Source organism: Schistosoma haematobium, chromosome 7 (genome assembly GCF_000699445.3).
Source record: "Schistosoma haematobium chromosome 7, whole genome shotgun sequence".
NCBI lineage: Eukaryota > Metazoa > Platyhelminthes > Trematoda > Strigeidida > Schistosomatidae > Schistosoma > Schistosoma haematobium.
In genome coordinates, this window is record NC_067202.1 from 17,593,944 (window position 1) to 17,608,044 (window position 14,101).

Genomic DNA, 14,101 nt, shown 5'->3' on the forward strand with positions numbered 1-14,101 from the left:
AGTGCTTTGTGCTACTTGTAGCCCGGGATATTTTACTGGGTTGTAATTTTGCCTAAGGTATGTTGTGTAGGATCGCATTATGAACTAAATCCTTTACTATCTCTCAGTGGTCACTCGTTGTTAGCCTCTACCAGTCTCGTGGCCATGGGGTGTATTGAAGACACTCCCTCATCATCGTGTAGTCTGCTCTTGTGTAGCTAAGGTAGAAGGCTTACTCATCCCTCCAAAGCACGTCGTTTTTGACCATTTTAAACATGACCGTATCACGGTCGCTATTTCCTAGCGGTGCGTGGACAAGTATATCCTTAACTATAAAATCACTATTTTTGGGTAATTAATCCATATTTTAGGGTTTTCGGTCTATATCCAATTTACTTATGGGAAATCATGGTGAATTTCAGCTAAGGAAGCAGTCTGAGAACCGATTGTGAGTGTATTAGTTGCTGTACTTTCCCATAATCAAGAAAAACTCCGATCAACAGGATTCAGGCACCAAGTAATACACTGTCCACCAATTCGTCTAAGCAAAAAACAAAGTTGACTTGAGATAAACCTTCGGGAACATAAGACGTATTTTGAAGTGCCTGGGACTCCTTCGAAAACAAGAAAAATTGATTGAAATTTTCGTAAATTTATCACAGTAATTACTTGATTTCATAAGACCTTGAAATTGTTTGGTGTTCATTTAAAATTGGCGATGCGGCGTGTTATCGACATTTAACGTTGCCCATAGCCACAGATTAAATTCTTACTTATTTCATGTCCAGGAGCTTTTACAGGTCTATTGGCACGAACGCGTTGCATTAGATGTGAAGTGAGGTGTTATTGGTGTCACCATGGTGCACCTAATAAAGTGTCCATTATTAACTCTTACTAACACGAAAAATGCAGCATTCAACTGTCTTTTTGTATGTTTAGTATAGTTCTTAGTTGTCATGTGTGTTTCCACGCTTATTCAAATTGCTCTTAGCTGTTTCTCGATGAGGTCTGCGGTCTTGCCAGATAATTGTCACTCTAAACTTATCAATAAATTGTAAACGAAATTCTGTGTGAAAAGTAAATTGATTAAGAAAATGCTTGTCTAGATAAACTGGTGGACTACCTAGTAATAATAATCGAAACCTGGTGGACAATCAATGCACTTAGTAAGGTTTTTGAATAAACATATCTTAATTCGTGATATTAATTCACAATTATGCTTACGTACTCGACTAGATTTGCAATTTACATCACCCTTAAACTGTATTAGTTTGTAACCTACTGATAAATACTTGGAAGTCTCAGTGTTACTGAATATGGACAATCCTGGAATACTTGCTAAACAAGTCTACTGTTTCTTGTCTACTCATATGGTCGAAACGGACTAACCGTTACGAGAAAAAGGAATTTCATTAAAAATCAATCTTCCCGTTTCATAATTCCATAAAACTAGTTCATACTTTCGGCTGTCAGTTTTTTCTATGTTATATTCTGACAAACGTGTTTAACTAACTGCTGTATTATCTTTTTGTTGCTACACAAATAAGGCTCTGTCCTGGTAAATAATTCGATTGGTGTGCAACTCCTTGCAAAACACAACCAGGCCTTAGTGGTTCAACTTTCAGGTTTGGATTTTGCAGAAATTATCTCCTCAGATGATTAGTACTTAGTGTAAAAACCAAACACATCAATTTCAAAATCTTTAAGTATGCAAGACGCTTACAAAACAGTATATATTAACCTTCCAAAAGTTGAAGGAAGTATGAAGCAGAACGACCCTTTGCAAGCTGGATCAAAAGGCATATTAAAGATTTTAGCTACTACTTCTCTGAATCTTCCTTAGTATGTCTAATTCATAGTTAAGACAAGGACTTCAATTTTTCCCCGTGCAAATAAGAATAGAACAGATTTCGAAAAGTGTATCTTTATCGAAACTCTAATATCCTGGAAAAGCTACTCTGTAGTTAGTTGGACTTTCGAACTAATTCTTTCTCCCTGTATCATATATGACCTTCAAATAACCTGGTACGGCCGAGGGAGGATAGAGTCGGCTCTCCCTCTCCAAATGCTTTCACATGGCCACACGTATATAGCCACTCCACTGGAAGTTCTACTCACTGCCCTCTTGAAGTGATGGTGTTGTCTACGAAATTGAGAGGACGGGAAGCAAATATCCGGCGCTTTAACAGGGTTGGTGGATACGGAGAGTCTACCTAGGGATTGTTGGAAAACTCTGATATGAGCTCCAGGACTCTAGAAGAATAAATGGTGCATGAACTTATTGTTGGTGACCAAATACCATGGGACCTCATCACCTAACGTTGCTCACTTCCTTGCGGATTAGACTTCTTAGTAAAAGGACTGAGGAGTGGCTTCAAGAAAATCAACTGCATCGGTTTTGGGCACCCGGGGAGTATCAAAGCCCACACACAAATCAAGTTGCTTGTGTGTCGTATATGTATTCGGTGCTCCTTTGTAGCAATATTTGTGTTCAAATAAATAAAAATAATATTTATATATATTACTACCATTGAAGTAACTGCTTCTATGGATTTAGTGTTCATCTTGTGCTAATGAGGTAATGGAAACTTCAACCACTGTATATATGTGCCTGGTCCTTCGTTGTAGCTGACTGACTGGCTAGTTGAACATAATAAATCTCAGATACTTGAGACTGATATCCTCGATAAAAAAGCATTCCCTTAACTTTTCGGCACCTAGATTTTCCACAAACAAGTTTGTATTAACAGTTTCGATGGTATTTTCACTAATTACCTATTTTTTTTTAACTCAACCAAACAATCCTGCTTGTCAAATAACTTTCTTACGATTAATGTACTTAGTTTTCCACTCTTAAAAATCCAAAAACAAAAAATGGATGAGTTTTTTTACCTGAAATAAACACTAGACAGTATCACAATTAATGCTTAGAAGCCTGCGTAGCCATGTCTCAAAATCCATGTCAGTGACACATATTCACACTCAACTTTCATTTAAATTTCAAAATTTGCCTGTATTCCACTATATTATTCTTTCTTCCCGTTCACACTTTCTCCTAGTCTTGTTTTTCTCTGATTAAGGCTTTTGTTTTCATTGTTCAGATATTCATCCTTTTGATTTCTCGTTTCGATGATATGGAATGTGACAACTTGGACCAACACTTCAGTTTCGTCGTTGTTTATAGATAACTAATTAAAACAAAATCTAAACAATACGAGAATTTAGTAATGTTTCTTGGAATTGCAGCGTCATTCGAACGTAAGGAAATACCTAATTAACTGATTTTTTCACACAATACTGAAAACATAATTCTATGCGTTTAGTACAGTAAAATTATACTTAGCTCAGTCAAAAGACCAGTAAGCAGTATAAAGAAAACCCAGTAAATTAACTTAGTAGCTTTTGAAAAGATAAAGCTTAGTGTGATCGTTGAGTTAGGTAAAATTGCATAAGCCGTAAGTAATAAAGAGTTCGACTGATTGCAGTGTATCGAGAGTGCTAATAGTTTGTTTATCCACAAAGAGTCCAATTGAACGATAATGATTTCCTCAGTTAAACCACGAGGTGCTATCAAAGGCCGTCTATTCAGTTTTATATTAGCCACTATTTGTGTTTGCGTGTATCTTCTTAAAATGACAGACTCAAAATCTATTACCTATTTAATAAGTATGTGTAGTGTAACGTGGTTGCTTCGCTTATTACTATCATTATCGTGCATTCGATCCTGTTATTCTGTCTTTTAGATTGTTGGATCTTCGTTGGTTGGATCTACGTCCAGATAGTGCATGTTATGAAATAACTATATTCCTGAGCAGAGCAAATACAAGCTACGTCTATGAAATAATAAACATCGCTTACTTACATGCTGTTGATTTAATTCATTAAAGCTCCTTAACTTACCACTGACTACAACGGCAGTCAATTTTTTTATATCTCGACTATAAGCTGTAAGAATATTATTCTTCCTGGTGTCAGTCATCTTGATTATAATTTATGATGGATCCTTCTAATCAACTAGATCTCAAGATCGGTCTGGATGGCATCAGTTGTACTGACTTCGCGACTGTTGGTGATAAGATTCTACTTGCAGTCGGGACATGTAATGGAAGAATTCGTATGTAAGTTAATTCTTATTGTAATACTTGACAGTATTTTAGATTTGATTACGTGGATCGAACAAAGGCGTTACTTCAGAAACGTTGGCATAAAACTATTCGATGCTTGTCTTTTTTCCCTAAAACTCAAAATTTATTAATTTCGGCTTCCAGTCAAAGTGGCTTAAAAGTACACGATGTGATTTCTGAAAAACAAACTTGGGCATGTTTTCAAGCTCATGAAAAATCACAAATATCTAGTGTTTTAGTTCTAGAACACGGACAGTGGGTTACAGGTGATGAAAATGGAATTATCAAAGTAATTCGTTGTCTTTTGTATACTTTACTTACATAACTTGATAGATTGGATTTTATTTGATTGCTGTGATTAAGTTTTATCAAACATAATATATACAACCGGTTAGAATTTGGCAAAAGAATAATTATTATAATGCTACTCAATAATCACTTACAGGTTCATGTGCAGGGTGAAACAGCGTCGTATTGTTCGTCTGGTTACCTAAGGTCGAGGGTACAACGCGTCGGCGAGCGTGTTTCTACTTTACACTTATTAAAACTGGCCCATCTGAACTGAAAATGTTTGGGGACTAACGTGGCAACAACATGTTAATAGTATTGAGGTGTGGGAATTAAGATGCGGTCCAAAGTCAAATATATGAATAATAAATGAGTTACACTATGTTATAGAGTCACCCTTATTTCAGATCGAATCCTACCAATCACGTTTTAGTGTATTCACTAACGCAGTTGACTTAATATTGCACTCTACGTTGGTATTAGGTGATTGAAAACAATATCAAAAAGCCTTAATATGTATTTCTTACTGATTGACACTCACCAGCTAGGTGCGTATTCAGTTTTGTAGGAAATCAACCTCCGTGGGATTCAAACCAGTGTCACTCAGTATATATATTCCAAATACATTTTGCTAAGTATAAATCAACGCAATATACATGTTCAGTGACTCTTGTTAATTCCATCCAACTATCTAACACCTGTAGCTAAAGTAGTCGAGAAATTCGGTTGCTTAACCAGTTCGGATTGTGTATATAACCTTCAAACAACAAATTTTACTCAAAACTTAGTATACTAAGCTATGTGTCTTAACCTGGTCGCTTCAGTTATCAGACATTTATTTATTTGAACTCATAAATATTGGTACAAAGGGGCACCGAATACATATACGACATTCAAGTCACTTGATTTGTGTGACCACTGGGATACTGCTCGGGCACCAAAACAGAATCAGGTGGTTTTCTCAGGGGGTTACACCCCAAGTCAGTCAGTCAGCTACAACGTAGGGCCAGGCACATATATGGATCGGTCCAAGTTGCCGTACCTCATTAACACAACAAGATGGACACCGGATTCATAAAAGTAGTTAATTCAATGGTGGTAATATATAAAAGAAAGATTGCATATAAGGATATAGTACAGGAAGAAAGAATTAGTTCATAGAAAGAAAGATGTGAAGCGATTTTAATCTCTTAGTTTAAGGGAAGACAGAGAGTGTATACACCGACGCCATTGTGATCGATTCTGAGCCATGTCACCAAGAGTCTCCAACCATTGGTTACGATAGTCACGCGGGCCCCAATCAAGTAGTCTGCATCTACCAACATGGCTCAGATTAGAATTTCGTGACTTCAAGCACTGATGCCACGTTTTGGTTTGGCCGCCCCTAACTTTCTTCCAACCATCCCGAACACCGGTTAGCATTGCGCATCGTGGTAAACGGTGTTCGGGCATACGTAACACGTGGCCCAACCATCTCAGTCGATGAAGATTCACAACCTCATCGACTGATTTACCATCATTCCCTAATACCCTGTGTCTAACCTCACTATTACTTACCCGGTGATCCCAGCAGATGCGAGCAATATTTGTAAGGCATCTGTGGTCAACTACTAGTAGCTTACGAGTGTCTTCTACTCTTAATGACCATGTTTCGCTGCCGTAAATTAAAACAGAACGGATTGCCGCGCAGTATACTCGTCCTTTTATTGATAGACGGATATCTCGTCTTTGCCATAGGTGACGTAAGTTGGCAAAAGCCAAGCGAGCTTTTCGAATCCGTGCTGAGATTTCATCAGACACCAACCCAAGCCTTCGGCCTAAAGGTTTGATCCACAAGGCAGTGGAGCAGGGTCAGAAGATGCAGTTCCATGGTAGCTGGTTACCAACAATTGGTTCATACACCATATGTCCCCTCAGGATCCTGGATCCCATGTGCACCATTGGTTTGAAATCAAGGTTTTCCAACCCCACTAGATGGACTCTCTATGTCCACCAACCCGGTTAAAACGCCAAGTATTCACTTTCCGTCCTCTCAATTTCGTAAGCAGCACCCGTGGTGCGAGAAGGCAGTGAGTAGGACTTCTCTGGTAATGACTGTACACGTGTGGACATGTGAGAGCATTTTGAGAGGGAGTGCTAACTCTCCCCACTCTCGGCCGTACCAAGGCATCTATCTGTTTTCAAATGAAATAGGTTGTAGCACTGATAATGTATGGTTTTACGATATTATGTATTTATATGTATATGTGTGCATGTATTGTTTGTCTATTATTAGATGTGGGATGCAAGGAAGTCAGGTCCAGTTTCAGTCATGACTCCAGATCTTGAAAATAAATTTGATGATTTTTTCAATTCTATCAATGAAATGGCTGTATCATCGAATGATTCTCATGGAACTTTGTTAGCCGCAGTTGATGATGGAACTTTAGCAGTGTATAATATACGACGTCGACGTTTTGAAATGTCTTCAGAAACACTTGGATTTAGTGCACGTACCTTAACTGTTGTTAAAGTAAGTAATTATTACAGAACATTTGTAAAATTATTCTTGTATGAAATATGAAGTGGTGATCTCAGTAATTAAGCCGTTCATTTATTTGTTTATTTAAATACATAAACACTGGTACAAGGAGGCACCAAATATATATGCACCACACTTCGTTATTCGATTTATGTAAGGGCTAAAATACTGCCTGGGCGCCCAAACCAAGACAGGTGGTTTTCTTAGGGATCCACACCCTGTGCCTTTGACCTAAAGATCTAATCCACAAGGCAGCGACGCAACTTTAGGAGATGCAGTCCCATGGTAGCCGGTGATCAACGATAGGTTCATACGCCTTTTGTTCCATCAGGGCCCCCAAATGCCCTTGTACGACCGAGGTTGGGGAGAGTCAGCTCTCCCTCTCCAAATGCTCTCACATGGCCACGCGTATACAGCCATTGCCAGGGAAGGCCTAATCACTGCATTCTCGTGGCGCGGGTGTTGTTTCCGAAATCGAGAGGACGGATGGCGAATATCCGGTGGGCGCTTTAACTCGGTTGATGGATATGGAGGATCTATCTAGAGAATTTGGAAAACCCTGATTCCAAACCAATAGTGCACATGGTCATTAACTCGACCTCTGACCTTTTGACTGATTGACATCATTCATATGTGTTGACAAACTGGCATGTTTTTCGGTTGCCAATCGGTCTAAATCCCGTACTCCTAGAAATTCTCTGATATTCTTTGAATTTCATAAATCTGGAATTTTGACATGTTTCCCGTTTTCCAATAGTTGTCTACGCGAATTGATAATTACTGACGTCTCATGTCGCTTCACTGCTAGTACACCTTTCTATTCTCATACTAAGAAACTATGTCAAAGTTTATGAAGTTGTATTATGGTGTTTTCCCCATTTATTAATGTCTTCTAACAGATTCCTTCGTAATTTTGAGAGATAAAGACAAAGTAGAAATTCAATATTGTCTGTTAAATTTGTTCATTGTTTCCTATTTTCATCCCTCTATTACCTCGTCTTTTTTATGCATTTTACAATACACTACTTAGTGCTTATCAGTAACTACTTTTCTATGACTTGCATTCTTCATAGCAGGTGACATTTCTATGTGACCCACCTAAAACATTTTGAGTTACAAATTCAACAGTATGATAAACAAATTTTCTGTCGTTTTCATTCCCTTTGTGATTGCGTTCCGTTTTTCAAAATTTGTTTTTACCATATTATACGATCGATCCAACGTCATAACTGCTTTCTTTTGTGTAGGAGTTGGTTCACCATTGTAGAATCATAGAGTACCAGGTAGCTTTTTTGTTCTAGTATGTGACTCCTTAGAAGCGCTCATTACTGACTCCTCTAGAAATCAAATTTCTAGACCTGCAAGCCTCGCGGCTAGCGCCTATCCTTGTCCACTGAGTAGCTATCCAAATGTTTGCATTATTAACCTTAGTTATTTTTCGATATTATCCAACCATAATCCTTTGCCGTTAACGGTACGTGTCTCACCCCCACTCACGACACAGTTGAAAATTATTGGTCGTGGATCCTTACTGCAGCTCCGAGAATTTCCTCTTGGTTTCAGTCACCAGCGCCTACACGATCTCATGGTTGGTTTGGAAGGTTTGTAGAGAGTGCTCATTATTCAGTTTGCATTCTTAATTCACTTTTCATTCAACCTTTGATTACATACCACACATTTGTTCATTGCCTTTTAGTTTCAAGATTTTACATTTAATTTGATCCGTCAGATTAAGATCTTCGAACCAATTACACGCTGTTATTTACTTAATTTTACAGCACACATTTTAAGAAATGATAGAATAGTCGTTTTGAAGGGAGTTTTGTGGGTATGTATTTAAGTTTATAGGCTTCATTCTTTACCGATATGTCTCAGTTGGGGTGCCATTGAAAACGCGAGAGCAATGAATAGCTGTTCTCTCTTATCACGAGACTCTTCGGCAGTACACATCCACATTTCCATCAGGTATCGAACTCGGCATCTTCAGGTCTAACAATGAGTATTTAACCACTAGAACCACTTAGGCTTTTGGGCCCTGTGGAACAATTTCAACCTCATACCAATTTCCAACATAGCACAACTATCATTTAGTACCAATTAGTGATGACTGTTTCACTACAGATATTTCTAGACACTGGTCATGACATCTTACTAAAAATTCAGAAACATTTTAAAACAAGTCACCAATGAGCTAACCATTGTGGTTTTAGTTGAAGAGTTTTTTGAGATCGGTCTATGTCATATCTTGTGATCACCAATTAGGGAGCAGTGACTTATCGATCGGATCAATGACGCGTAAACCCGTACGAGCAGTCTAGAGTCCTTATTGGTTCTGCTTCCTGCCTAGCCCAGCAAGTTAAGTCCAGAACACCAATCTCGGCCTCTGTGATATGAATCATCATATTTCAAACATACTGAGTTTATATACCAATCAAACAGACCACATCGCACCAATAAAAGAGGAAACAACATTTGTACAAGAATTAGCCAGATGTGGCTGTGAATGAGGGGGTAGTAATTAATAGACAGGGCATAATTCAAGAATGGTAAATGGTATAATAATAGCTTCGGTCTGAGCAGCCGGGCAGTATCGCAGCCCTCACACATATCAAATGAGATCTGTGTGGCGCATATGTATTTGGTGCCTCCTTCTACCAATATCTATGTGTTAAAATAAATAAATCATGGGTCAAAACAAAGCTCATAATAAGTGGGAAACATAACAACTGTACAATAAAAATATACGTATAGTATTGGTCCATAATGGATCCCAAAAGTTACCATTAGATATCCGGGTTTTAAATTTTCCGAGTTTATCCTCCCTCGCGAAATAATGTTGGGCCCTCATATACCCAAGTTACAAGATATAACAGTCTATTTTGTAGGTTCTATTCGTTACTTCTTGATTTCATTTGGGGTTCCATGCTAGTATGAAGCTCTCCAGTAGTGCGCTTCAATGACTCACAACTGTTATTGATGCATGGAGATACAGTCGTAGGAGATGGGTTGGTATTGGCGATAAAAGGAATATCAAGAAGTGTTAAAGGGATTTAATCATGAACAAGCGGATTTCCAGCGTCTTGTCATATTCTACGCTACGTTTAACTGATCCACAATCATACAATGTTCATTATATTTGCCAGTTTCTAAATTTGGAATGTTCACCTTTTTATACCCCTAGAATAATACAAAAGTTCTTGTCGGCACCGATGAAGGTGTGATTTCTGTGTTCAGTTGGAATGAATTCGGAAATATATGCGATCGTTTCCCTATACATCCTCTTCGACCATCTAAACAAGGTCAGGCTAGAACAGCTGTTTCTGGTGGAAATTCTGTGGAGAAAATAGTCAAAATTACAGAAGATATTGTTGCAGTAGCCACTGATGATGGAGTTGTAAGGTGAGATTTTGTTTGTGTGTATTTGTGTATGAATGTGTACCTGTCTTCAGTGAAACATAGCTGAACAAATTGTTGGTAAAAAGCGTATTTCAAATTAAACCCCAAGGGATTACTCTCAACCATCTAGTATCGTTTTTTTCCTTCTCTTTCAACCAGTCCAGTGTTTAACTCCAAGAGATAAAAGAGAAACTTCATACTCAGAGTCGTCAAACTCATAAAAAGACAATTAGTTATTACTCATAAATACATATTGACAACATGTTTCTGGAAAAAAGCAAACATCTACGCTTCCTACAGACAATATTCATAAGTTATTCGTATTCGATAATAGGTTTCTTCAGTGGATTGATCACGTGTGTTGAAGCCACTTGGTAAGCAATATTTGGATTAGAATCAGAGTACCAGCCATAGATAGCAAATCGTTGAATGAGATTATTGATCCTCAACTATTGGGGTGGACAAATCAATGAAATTAAAAATAATAAGTCCCTGAATTTTGGTGAGACATTCATTTATACATATGGTTATATAGCATTTCGGCATTATATTTGATGTCGATTCGTGATGGGAACCCTAACTTTTAGCTTTCAATCTTAATTATAATTTCTTATACTAATCTTTAACCCCCTTCTGACCCCTAGTAAGTAGGTGGGTTCTCAAGGTCATTTTATTGTCTCTTAAAGGTTGTCCATAAATTATAGTCTCAACGAAAAACCACCTAGACATGGCTAAGTCAAGGCATAACATCATAAAGTCATTAACTCTTGATCTGATCCATGTTAGTAGGTTCACAATTATCGTGACTATGGGTTAGAGAAGACGTTAGGTGAAAGCTCAGGACCATTAACCCTATCTACCTCTAGCTTTGTTTCAAAATTGTTATCCACTTTTTATTCTACGGATCTATTATCTCTTCTTGAATCACATCATTTATATCTGATCCTTTCTATCACCACTGATATTACTACTTTTGTCACTCTGGTGCTCATCAACTGTGCTGATGTGATGTAACCTATACCGATGCTTATGTGACTGTTTTTATGTTCCTTCTAACTGACTGATTAACAAAGTTTTGAAATGTATTCCATGTATCTCAGTTGCTTTCAAATAATTTTCACATAATTCTCCTTTTATAATTTAGTGCTATGCATATCCTACCAAATCGTTTGCTTGGATGTGTTGGATATCATATAGACACAGCGAATAATGACACTAGCGGAGCAGATTGTATGACACTGTCTATTCATCCAACAGAGAATATTATTGCATCAACATTTCCGGCTAGTTCTTCAATCAAATTTTGGAATACATCTAAATTTATTGAACATGCTGAAAATGAAACTGCAGAACTTCGATTACCAAAAAATCAACGAAAATTACCAAGTACAAAACTTAAAGGTGTGAAATCACGACGTCTCTGTTTAACTGATGCCAATGAACGTATGGAATATCTTGAAGGTTTACTACCAGAAAAACCAAGCATATTATCTTCAAATGACTCTGAAAATTCTACATCACATGATGATAGTTCTTCAGACAATGATGTGTAAGCTTGTAAATGATATGCCAAAATCACTTTTCAATTTGGTAAACCATTCATTTTTCATATGTTTATAAAACATAGATTGTGACGTTTGTAAACTCTTTGATCTGGTTTCCTATGTTTATAATACTATTCTACTCTTCTGTATAAGGTTCTATATCATCTTTAAATATCTGCGCATAGTTCACATATCTTCTTTTTGATAAACCTTTGTATTCTTTCACTTTCTTTAATTTTAAACTACTTTTGAGCATAGTAAAAAAAAACCCATTTCAAATGAATATCTTCAAAGAAATGTACATTTGTTATGAATGTATCATTGGACAACTGTATATTGTTTGTATAAGTTTGTCTTTCAATTGTTGGTCATCAGAATTTTCTACTGACAAATCGAATTTTCAATTGGTTATCGTTATGTAGTACGTTTGCTTACATGTTTCAGTTCATACATTCATAGTAGGATCCACAGATATTCATTGGACTATCTTTAAATATAAAAATATTCGCTTCCCGAATTTAAGTGGATAAATAGGGGGTAGGGTTTTGTGAGCGAATAGTTTTAAATATGTTTGCAATTTAGAACGTCACTGGGGATTAATGAGTCCCCAAATGCCCTGGTATGCCTAAGAGTGGAGAGAGTCAGCTGTCCCTCCCAAAATGCTCCCACATGGCCACGTGCATACAACTACTGTCAGAGAAGTTCTACTCACTGTCTTTTTGCAGCGGAGGTGTTTTTACGAAACTGAAAGGACGAAAAGCGAATGTTCGGTGCTTGAAGCGGGTTGTTGTCAGAATCCGTTGATTATGTGTTTTAATGAGTGACGTAGGTTTATCTAATGAACAGTCTTATTACAAGTTAATTTTCGACTTGCTTACTTACCTCTCATCAGTCGATGTTGTAAGATCCTTCCAGTGTACATATATTTACAAATCTAATAAGTTCCTTGCGGTAGAATTTCTTTGTTACGCTCTTAAACACATGATGTTACTTCTTTGAAATCATGAACTGATCTAAGTCAGTCCACCATTGAACATCAAGTACTGGGTGGGTACTCCGTCCTAGCAGGCAACTTATCATTAGTGCACTCCCATAACCCCACACGCTGGAATCAAACATAGGACCTTCGGTCCCGCGCGAACGCTTAATCTACAAACCTCTGAACAGGCATCCAACGGTGTTATTGTTCAACTCCAATCAATCACCGTAACCTCTGTTTCTCTGTGTATTTGAGTATATTTCGTTTATCCTTGCTTTGTTTGTAATTATTATTTTCGTTATATGTGTGATCAGCTCTTTGACGTCGTTAGGGATTTTGCTTAATATTTCTATATTGTCCTACTTAGTATTGCCTTTTGGTCGTCATCATAATAAATTACTGTCCTTTACTTGCCCTTGTGTGAACGGATTGATTTTATTCTGTATCGCTGATACTGAAACGTGTTCTCTGTTTATTAGGAGCACTTGTTGTTGGTAATCGGCAATTAGTTTTATAATCCTTACATTTCATGTGTAATTCTTATTTTATAGTTTGTTACTCACATTGTTAATCCGCCTCGCTTATTCCTACGACGCGAAATAAGAACACCAAGACTTGTACAAGTGAAGATTCATTAAATCCAATGCACAATGACCTAGTCGAAAATGTAACCATTCACCTATTGATTGTTCACCTATTCGGACTATCAATTAGAATAAAATCGCATGTATGAAAAATAATCAGCGTTACAACAAAATTACTTACTGCCTATCATGCTGAGCTTAGTTGACATTTATTTAATAGAGAGAATATCGTATCTTGAATAAACATCACACTTAAATAAATTAACGTTATACCGAAGGAAATATCACACTGGATAAACAAATGTTACTCTGAATATTCGTCATATTGAGTTGAAAAATGGATGTTGAGCATGAATCACAATGAGTTGAAAATGTGAATTCGCCTTTTCGTCCCGTTGTGTCACTATTCTTTTTCTTTTGTTATAATGTTGTTCCTTGATCGACAAGGACATTCGCTCTATTGTGACTAGTAACCAGTTAAAATTTTGCCGATTTATTCGCTTAAGGTATGGCAGCTGGGTTTTATCAAGTGTTGATATAATTAATGTCTATACATGATGAAGGAAAATATCCTTCAGATATATTTTATCTATTTTATAATTACATTAACACCGATGGCCGCTCAGTGTTCTAGAGGTTAGCCGTTAGCATGTGAGATCAATGTTTCTGTTTTCGACTCCCACTTG

The 14,101-nt window shown here is 37.2% G+C and overlaps 1 protein-coding gene across 2 annotated transcripts; it reads left to right on the plus strand.

The window, feature by feature from the left end:
* The first annotated feature begins 683 nt into the window (after nucleotides 1–683).
* WDR55_1 (WD domain repeat-containing protein 55) lies at nucleotides 684–13,021 on the plus strand. Of its 2 annotated transcripts, none has more exons than XM_051218137.1 (6): nucleotides 684–1,145; nucleotides 3,723–4,097; nucleotides 4,129–4,392; nucleotides 6,667–6,903; nucleotides 10,094–10,311; nucleotides 11,453–13,021. In XM_051218137.1, the coding sequence occupies exons 4-6, from the start codon at nucleotides 6,667–6,669 to the stop codon at nucleotides 11,859–11,861; spliced, it is 864 nt and encodes a 287-aa protein (XP_051064577.1). In that variant the 5' UTR covers nucleotides 684–1,145; nucleotides 3,723–4,097; nucleotides 4,129–4,392; the 3' UTR covers nucleotides 11,862–13,021. The 2 variants fall into 2 exon arrangements, with proteins under 2 accessions (XP_051064577.1, XP_012795281.1); XM_012939827.3 differs by having other exon boundaries at nucleotides 684–814; nucleotides 4,137–4,392.
* Nucleotides 13,022–14,101: the final 1,080 nt, after the last annotated feature.